The 9,949-nt window shown below is 46.5% G+C and overlaps 1 protein-coding gene across 1 annotated transcript; it reads right to left on the bottom strand.

Moving 5' to 3' along the window:
- Positions 1 to 8,019: 8,019 nt before the first annotated feature.
- OR2AT4 (olfactory receptor family 2 subfamily AT member 4) lies at positions 8,020 to 9,450 on the bottom strand. Its single transcript, XM_009930575.2, has one exon. It carries the CDS (start codon positions 9,445 to 9,447, stop codon positions 8,476 to 8,478), a length of 972 nt encoding a protein of 323 aa, XP_009928877.2. The 5' UTR covers positions 9,448 to 9,450; the 3' UTR covers positions 8,020 to 8,475.
- Between the last annotated feature and the right edge of the window lie 499 nt (positions 9,451 to 9,949).

Here is a 9,949-nt window from a genome sequence, read left to right as displayed (position 1 = left end):
CCTTCATAATTTGTATCATGGGAAACTTTGCTGCTTCTCTGCTTACTCCTTTTCTCTCCCTTGCAAAAGCATGACAAAATATGTGGGACTCAAACCAGTCCCTGGCTGTCTCCCCTTTAATTTCCACCCTTATGAATATCATCTCTATTAACTAGGCATTTATTTACAGGAGACATCTTCTTTTAACCCACAGTAGCTTTGTTCCTTTTTTGGATTTTTTAGGAGGGTAAGAGACAGAAAGTAATGACTATTCAAGCATAAAGGAGGAACAACCATGTACAGAGACTGCTGGAGGGGATGGAGTAACGTTGACAGGCTTCTGTAGGTCTTCAAAATAGAAATGCTAGCTAAGTTGCAAAACAGAACAGCTTAAATTAAGCAAAACAGAGATGTCAGGGGAAGAATCAAAAGAAATGGCTGATGTGAGAAGCGGTAGAAGCAGTGACTCTTCCCAGGATGAGAACACACTGGTGAGGGTAGCCAGGAGGTATGAAATAAGTTAGATGTCATCCACTAGAGAAAGGCTGATAAATTGGGTACAATAATAATGCAGCTTTGTCCATATGATGAAGTAAGAAAGCGTCTTTGCCCCAAGGCCCTGGGCTCACGCCGAGGTTCCCTGGTGGGGGCAGAAACTCCCAACTTCCCTACAAAATAAAACCTTCTGCAAGGGGCTGCTCATCTCCAAGTGATTCTTAACCCCTTAAAGGTAGAAAACAATCAGCAAAGCAGAAAAATCCTCTGGGGATGTGCTGCTCCTGCCTTGCTCCAGCCCAGCAGTGGAGCTGCCACTGCCAGCAAGAGGCAGGAGGGTCCCGTTGCTCAAAAAGCAGTGATGTTTGCTGTGCTTCGCTCCATCCCTGCTTCTCTCCAGACTTGCAGGGGACGCGGCTGGCTGAGCCCTGGCCAGCCCACCCCAATGCAGTGCAGGGGCTGGAAAGGGCTGGCAGTGGGTAAGGAGGCACAAGAGGCGGTGGGGGACTGGTGAGGGTGGGAAAACTGGGTGCCCAGTCTCAGTTGCTCAAATCCTTCTTGGGTGTGAACATGCATAGATTCCTATTCAAACCAGAAGCAGATCGCCACATGCACTGTGGACCTTTCCTGGCTGTCCTGTGCACTGCAGGAGGAGACAGAGCAGCAGTTTCCAGTTTGTTCAAATGACCCACAGTCAGAAAATCCAATGGTTTGCATGGCAAGGGCTTCAGCGCTTTCCCTAGATGTTGTTTTAAATTCACCTTCATCCTCCTTCCTTAGCAATGAAGTTGATAAACGTTAGCGAGTATAACTTACATGTAATTTGGGCAGCTACTCCTAAAACCATAAACGGTGCTGTGAATAAGAAACATGCTTCATCAAAGGCAGTGTCCTTGCATTTCCACCTTTCCAGCCTATGACCGAAAGGAATATTGCATTTTAATTCATAAAGCAGATTACAAAGCCAAACCAGCACGAGCACATTTATCAAGCAGAGGAATGACACCACCGACACATTTTAAATACAACCAAGCACAAAGTACCACAGAGACTTACCAGATTCAGGTTTGACCAGAAAACCTAATTCCATTATCTGTGCACACACACATTGGGAAGGCCAGAATGTTCCTGGAGGCAAATGGATAAAATGACTGTTACGGACAGCAAATCCAAGGGCTGAGAAGCGCACAAAGTGGCACAAAGACAGTACAAGCCCATATCTTGCTCGCAAAGCTCAACCCCCCCAAGGAATTAGGATTCACTTAGTTATGCAGAGCAGTAATTCCCTGGCATGGACACTGGCATGCAGTGGGATTGCAACCACACCAAGTATCTCCCCCAGCAGCTACAGAATCACAGAATCACAGGCTGGTTGAGGTGGGAAGAGATCTCTGGAGGTCCTCTGTTCCAACCCCCTGGTCAAGGAGGGCCACCTAAAGCCACATGCCTAAGACCACGTCAAGGTGACTCTTGAGTATCTCCAGGGATGGAGATTCCACCAACTCCCTGGGCAACCTGTGCCAGTGCTCGGTCACCCTCACAGGGAAAAGTGTTTCCTGATGTTCAGAGGGACCCTCCTGCGTTCCAGTGTGTGCCCATGGCCTCTGGTCCTGGCACTGGGCAGCACTGGGAAGGCCTGACCCCATCCTCTTGGCACCCTCCCTGCAGCTATTGATGTACATGGAGGAGATCCCCCTGAGCTTTCTCTTCTTCTCCATTCTCCAGGCTGAGCAGTCCCAGCTCTCTCAGCCTTTCCTCATAGCAGAGATGCTCTGGTCCCTTCAGCATCTTTATGGCTCTTCTCTGGGCTTTCCCCAGTATGTCCATGTCTCTCGGGAGCTCAGCACTGGACACAGCACTCCAGCTGTGGCCTCTCTGGAAGGGTCCCCTCTGACCTGCTGGCAATGCTTTTGTTTAATGCAGCCCAGGACACCATTCACCTTCTTTGCTGCAAGGGCAGAAGGATGCTATTACTTTTTCTTGTTTTGAAGACTCATAGAAAGATGTGTGGGGCCAAACAGGATCCTTGCAATGACGTCCCCAGGCCCCATCCTTTCTAATAGCAACAGCTGGAGGATTTGGTTCCTGGTGAGACGCTGCACATCTGCCTCTCCTGCTCCCTTCCCTTGGGGTGTGCAGGGCTCAGCTCAGCCCCGGCGCAGGGAAGAAACCTCACATGGGAAAAGCATCTTCCAGGGCACGGTGTCTCCCCTGCTCCCACCAGCCTGGTGCAGAGGGACCAAGGAGAAGGCTCTCAGCAGCAGGAGCAGGGAGGAGGATCCCTCTTGATCCCTCCTTGCCTGGCTGGGTGAAAGAGGAGCCATCTCATCCCAGACACAGCAACATCCCTGCTCTGAAAGTGCAGGTCACCAACGCAGGACATGGGAAAGGAGATAACTCAAAGCAGAGGCATGCGGGGAAGACCAAGGGTTTCATGACCACTGGCAGACTCTGAAAGACACCCGGCTCCTGGAGGGCTTTGCAGCTGTGCAGCTTTCCGAGGAAGAAAAGGTGAAGAAAGCCATGAAGCAGGGAAGCTGCAGTAAAGCCTGACTTGGGAGTGGCTTCCCAGCTGTTCCCTGGGCTCCCTGGGGTTCGGGCCATAAGGCTCTTCTTCTTCTATGTGCAAAACCCCCCCCCACCCCCCACCCCCACCCCCTCGACTATTTTCAGACTCTCCCAGCACGATAAATACACAGCAAATGTCATGTAGCTCTCCGGGAGTGAAGGGAAGCAGTCAAAAGCAGAAAAAACTAAGCAAAAAGCAGAGGGGAAAAAACAGATATCCGTGTCACCAAATGCTGCATTGTTGGTGCAAACGATGAAGAATGGTGTTAAACCACCAAGGAAATGATGAGTTCATTCTCCAGATTCAGGGACTTCAGCTGTGATGTGTCCCAGTGGAGAAGGGGAATGACTGAGGGTCTGCCTGCAGGGACACCCACTTCTCAACCTGCAGTTTTACTTTTATTCTATCCAAAAAAACCCCAAAACCCAACCCAAAATGTGTATCACTCCACTGCAGATGTTATGACATTTCCAACTCAGATTTCCCTGGCTCTTAAATCTAGAAGCAGCCCTGGAAACCTCACGGCTTTGTATTTCCCTGCTGTGATGCTGCTGCGAGATCCCTTGTGAGCTGACCAGAACTGATCTGCTTTACAGAGAGAAGAAGTGTCCAGCCCAGTCACCCTGGTAACTGCAAACATTTCCAGGTGCAGACCATCCCACATGGAGAAATACAAGAGGCAAGATCACTTTCCCCTGAATATGTCTCTTTTTTTCCTTGTTGGCTATGGAGGAGCTCAGCTGGAGAGCTTGGCCCTGATGGATGAGAAGGGGGGACATCAGCTGGGGGGGACAAGGTGTTGCTTGCGGCATTCAGGGGTTTCTTTGGAGGCTTTTGAGTGACCCTGGTGAGCATTGTGCTTTTTTGGGGGGGAAGGAGGTGCGTGAGGGTACCCTTGGGTACCTTCTCTGTGGAGCACTGTGGTAGGCGAGGCAAGCTTTCACTTCATGCCATGTAAAAGCAAACAAAACGAAACAAAAAATAATGAAAGCAAATGTATTTTGAAGTTCTTGTGTTCAATGGCAAGCATAAAGGAACCATGGAAAAAGAATATCTGCTTTTACAAGAACTTTATGTAGCAGAATTCTGATCGCAAAATAGGTGACATAAACTCTTACATCATTTTAAGCTATTATTATAATGGCACTTGAAACAATCTTGCTTTGCTTTGCATCCATGTGTACATAATTTGCACAACATGTAAGCTCATGACCCACTTGGGAAGGGCATCTCAGGCATGAAGAAGCAGCAGCAAGTCAAGGGGGAGAGGGCTCTCATGGTGGAGGGGGAAACCATCAGATGAATGTGGGCACTGATAAGCTCCTTGGGGTACACGTATTTTTATATGGATGCAAAACTGGACATATTTTATTTTGATTTTCTGATTTATTTCATTTGGAAATGGGAAAAAAAAAAGTCAAATCATGGTTTTCCTGCAAGGTTTCTGTTGAAGAAGGAGAGTGGTCTGAGCTGCTGGGATGTGGAGGAGCTGGAGAAGGAGGGCTGACATCCCTGAAGGCGAGGTGGAGAGCACTGGAGTAATTTAAGGGCAATAATGAGTATTAGGTGAGAAAATTTGCTGCTTGTTTGGAGAATAAAGTATTAGGCGGTGTTGTTCTGGCTGACATACAAATTGGGTATGGGAAGGATTTGGGGGTTCGTATTCATAAACAGACTGCATCTCCTGGCTCAGAAATACCCAGCTACATCTGGAAAACTGGTGCTCACGGTCTGCAAGTTCTTCTGCTCGATGTAATTCTTATTTATTTTTTGTTTCACATAAAACTGAGATGAAGGTTTGGAGCAGAAAACGCATTATGTGAACACAGTGTCTTGTAAAAGGCAGCTGCATGACCCTCTGGATATTAGTATAATGCTATTGCTGCAGATAACAAATAATATTAGCTGGAAATGGTTTCTAGCTGTTAGGCAAAATTATTATATTGTCAAACGTGATGAATGAGGGAAGTGGAGAAGGCTTTAGCATCCTATATTGGTAGTTATTTGCTGTAATGTTATTCTGAATGTCGGTTGCAAGCCTCTCTACCCTGCCTGCTCTAATCTTGCCCTTGAATGCAGATGCTAAGAGCCAGCCAAGGTCTTTGCTTCCCTCTTGAGCAGCCAACAGCATCAGGCTTTACCCAGGTAAAAAAGTCCAGTTCCTCAAGGTAAATGAGCAACTTGCATTGTGCAAGGGGAAAACTCTATTTGAAAGCTACGTAAAATCCTTTGGGTGGATTTCCTTCTTTTATAGACTCATGCTGGCAATAAGGTGCAGCACTAGGGCTCTTCCCCTTGTTGCAGGCTCCGCTCCTTCTCGGGAGGTCCCAGAAAGGTCCTCTGCTCCTCAAGGCTAAGTCCCAGCAATACTGCAACGTGCAAGGGGGGACAGAAGTCCAAGTAATGGCTTTATATTCATAATTTCCTGAGATAAAGGCACTTGTGCAGGAGTGATGCCTCCTGGGTGCAGGTCCTGTGAAGGACACAGAGGGGACATCTGCAGCATGGGGGAGGTTTATTCACTTATAATGAAACAGACTTCTAAGAGGTGATAGGTGATCTTCATTTTCTGTTCATTTTTGGGGCTTTTTCACCCCAGTTTGCCCATGGCTGTTGGAAAAGGAGGAGCGGTGCTGCTGGTAGGTCTCAACATCTCACTCCTATGGCTGCACTGGCTGATTTCCCACCACAGTTCATGCTTACAAGCCATCACCCAAGACCACCATGGGATTTTCATGGCAGTTGGTAACATCCTACCCACTGGCACTTGGGGAAACCCAAATGCATCCTTTCTTCATGGTTTAATTTTTCTTTTCCTGATGACTAGCTGAGGGGGGAGCACAGTACTCCCCATTTCCTCATAGACCACATTCCCTCCTCCTCTGGATTGCAATGAATTTTGAATCCCTTTCCAGTGCCCCATCTCAGGGCTTTGGGAAGAGTTTCCAAGCTGTGGATGAAAAAGATGTGCAAGCTCTGATTGATTGGGCAATACCTCTCTGGGCTAAGCACCTCCACAATGTTGGGCTCTGCATAGCTCCCTGCTTGATGTGCTGGCTGCTTCCTGTCCTTGGGACACTTGGAAAAATGCATGCAATCAAAATAGTAGCTAAATTCATATATTTAGGGCTTTTTTTCTCAGGAACGCTAGTCGCTGCAAAATGACTTGTTGAGAAGAGTAAAACAATCCTGTATGTATCAGGAGGGGAATTCTGGAAGCATTAGGTAGCGATAATCTCTGTTTGATGATGGTGCAGCCAATACAGGCTTATTATATTGAGCTTTTATGATTATCCTTCAAGAAGAATGTGAAAACATAAAGAAGCTTGGGAGAAAAATCATGAGAATGCTTAAAAGTTTGGAAAATGTGTATTACAGTGAGACCCTCTGGGCACTCATTTCATAAGGAAGAGTTTGATCATCTCGTTTGTGAATTTACATGGGCAACAGGGATATGGTGTCAGACAAAAAACGAAACGATCTTACGGTGGGAAATGAGTAACATCAAAGTGGAAATAAGGCTTAAGTTTTTAACAGAGTAATAAAAAAAGAACATTTTGCTGGTCATTATGAATGTTTCTTTGCTGCTAAACACTTTGTTAGGAGGAGATTTAATCTGAAAACTCCACTCCAGTCAGACTAGAAGTGATGGAGCTTCGTGCTGCAAGGAGACGTCAGCTGCCTCAGACTCAAAGGCCACAGTCTGCAAAAGTTGGGACCAAGGGAAAATTAATGATCCATGGTGCCCACTCTCTAACACAATCTAATCCTGGAAGTCCCCAAAGCTCTTTAGAGACCTCCTGGTCCTACGAAAGGTCTTCAGGCACCTGAACTTGGTGTGCTTGTTAGTGCATCTGCAAGATCCCTGGTGGAAACCTCTTTCTTAACATGCGTGCAGGTGTCCTCTCTTTTGAACAGGGGATCAGTGCTGAGTCTTCACATGCTAATGAACACAAGGGCATCTTTTGTTCCCTGTCTGGATCCCATAGTACCTCCTCATTTGGAGCAAAACCCTACGCCCGGGCGTGGTGGCCACTTTTAGGCTACCAAGATGATGCCATGCCAATGCCTTCAGTGACTCTTACAAGCTCACAGCTCCTGCTCACACACTCATGATAGAGAAGATGCTCTGAACATTAGGGACTCAATGTAGTGGGAAACACTAAATGTTTAAAAAACATTTTAAAAACAACATCTTCCACCAAAATCAACCACTATGTTTAGATGAACTCTTTCTTTACTCTCTGTCAATGCATTCCCGGTCTATGTGTACATTTTTGGTGGTGGACAGTGCAGGAGAGTACCCATGTCATGTCCTTGCCCGCCTGGCAGAATCTTCTCCTCTCCAGCCCCCCTTGGCTGGAGGTCCTCTGCTGAGAGGCAGCCAAGAGCATTGAAGGTTGGTCACAGGAGGGTAAAGATGTTAGTACACTGGAAACAGAGACCCTTCTAGTCTTACATGGGCTATCAAAGCAATGGGTTGAATCTGGGTTGAATCAGCATCTCGAGTTAAAAATGTTAATGAAAGAATGAGTGAGGAGGTAGCCCAAGCCTTCCCCCAAATCACTGTCGCAGACCTTAACACCTTTAATGAGCTTTTGTTAAACAGATGCCATAAGACAGACATATATTTCAGTGTGTTAATCTTAGGAAAAATCAGGCATGTCTCAAAAGGTCAGAGATGGTCATTTGCACCCAACTATCTGCCTGCTCTGGAAAAAAAAAATGAATTAAATAAGCTCTAGACAAACAATCACACTTTCCAATGCTTGATAGCATCTCTGCCTTAAATTTGTGGTTCATGGTGTTTTATTGACTGTTGCTTCACATTGGCTTTCATAATGCAGAAACCTGTAAATCAGGCTGTTGGATATAAGAGGTGGCTGATGGCACCATATTGCACACAGGCACCGGTTCATCCAGATGTACATGCTGCATTTTTATTTTATCTTCAATGTTTCCCACAGTTCTGCAGTCCTGTAAAGTGATTTTGTAGTATCCTCACCCAGGAGTAACAGTCCAGGGTCTCCTCTGTCATTTGTAGGGAAAATAACTGCTACTACCCCTGAAACTCTTAAATGGAGGAATTAAAATAATTGCATCCTCCATGGTGCAATGTGGAGGGGAAAGTGTAAAGAAATATGGTACTGCCTTAGTTCAGCTTTATTTAGTGCATTCACAGCTTTATTTAGTGCATTCACAGCTTGCTTTAGTGCATCTATGATTTAGTCACTGAAGGGTAGAAACCAAATTAGAAAATTATAAATATTACAGCAACTCTACTAAAAACTTCACAGAATAGGCTGAAATACATTAACAGAGGGTATACCATAGTTCAGGGGAACAAAACAGAACTCCAAGGGCAATGATGTCTTAATCAACCAGATGACTGAAATAATAAATAGCATGAGGCTTCCGCACTGCTGTAAAATTTACCCAAATAAATTGAATTTTTTAGAAAGGGGAAAGATTTTCAGAAAAATAGACTTTTTAACTGCAGATTTTACTTCCTTGTTCCGTAAAGTGTAAATGATGGGGTTTAACAAGGGAGTCAAAATAGAGAAGACAACATTGCTCATGACATGAACATCAACGGGGATGTCTGCTCTGTAGGATACGTACGCCACAACAATGGAGGAGTAGTAAGTGCCCACCACAAGCAGATGGGAAGTACATGTTGAAAAAGCTTTCATGCGTCCTTCTTTGGAGTTGATTTTTAGTACAGAGAGGATGATGTGGATGTACGAGAGGGTGACGAGTAACAGAGGGACAACCGACACTGTCATAGCGATGGAGAACCCCAAGAAAGTCTGGAAATCGGCACCGAAGTCCGAACACGCAGCTTGTACCACTGCCAGGTGGTCACAAAAGCAGTGGTGAACTGTGGTTGTGTGTCCGTAAGCTAGCCGAGAGGTCTGCGCGACGACGGGTACAGGTATTAGCAGTGCAGTGACCCAGGCACTCGCTGCCAGCTGGCTGTTCACTCTTCTTGTCATCTTGGCCGGGTACTGGAGGGGGTTGCAGATGGCTTCGTAGCGGTCGTAAGCCATGACCACGAGGAGAAGTGCCTCAGTTACTGTGAGCCCGTGAAAACTGTACATCTGCAGAAAACAGCCCCAAAACGAGATGGTTTTAGCGTTGGCCAGGAACATCACCAGCATTTTGGGGATGGTGGTGGTTGTGAACAGCATGTCTAACACAGAGAGGTTAATCAGGAAAAAGTACATGGGTTTGTGAAGTGTATGGTCGACCACAACCACGGTGATGATAATGGCATTACCAACCATGATCAGCAGGTAGAAGAGCAAGAACACAATGAAGAGGGGGGTCTGGAAATCCTGGAGAGCTGGAAACCCCACCAAGAAAAAGACTTTGGTGGAAGCATTGCTGCTGCAGCTTTCCATGGTGGAGCTGGTCAAAACGCCTGCAAGGATAAAGAGGGAGTAAGGAAACAGGCTGATGTGCAGGAAGACATTTCTCTAAGGAGCTTTGCAGAGGTTCTGCAAGGAAAACACACGTTGCATGAAATCTCACAGAGCTGAGCACGTTGCAAGACACAGCTTGGCCCCTCTTGTCTCTAACCCGCAATTAAGATGATTTGGATTCTCTGTTGATGATGTGGGTTACGTCTATAGATGGCACGCTCTCCAGCTTTGGGCATGAAGGGCAAGGATTTGTCTCACCTAGCTTTGGGTGCTCTCCATGCAGAGCCCCGCCATCTGCACTGGTCCTCCTGGGTCCCTTTTCTGGTCCATGGGGAAAAGGGGCATTTTGGGGGAGGCAGCTCCTCTGCCCCATTCTGCACCGAGGAGATGAGCAGTGTTATGGAAGGGCCCATTTCTCTTCTCTAAGGGAATTCATGGAATTAGCTCAGAAGCAGTCAATCATCCATCTCTCTTTTGCTAG

The sequence above is a fragment of the Haliaeetus albicilla genome, chromosome 20 (genome assembly GCF_947461875.1).
Source record: "Haliaeetus albicilla chromosome 20, bHalAlb1.1, whole genome shotgun sequence".
Lineage (NCBI taxonomy): Eukaryota > Metazoa > Chordata > Aves > Accipitriformes > Accipitridae > Haliaeetus > Haliaeetus albicilla.
Note: the sequence above shows the minus strand (reverse complement) of the source record. Positions and strands in the feature narration are given on the sequence as shown.

Excerpts from the sequence above, each read along its gene's own strand:
- OR2AT4 (XM_009930575.2), bottom strand. The coding sequence starts at position 9,447 with ATGGAAAGCTGCAGCAGCAATGCTTCCACCAAAGTCTTTTTCTTGGTG.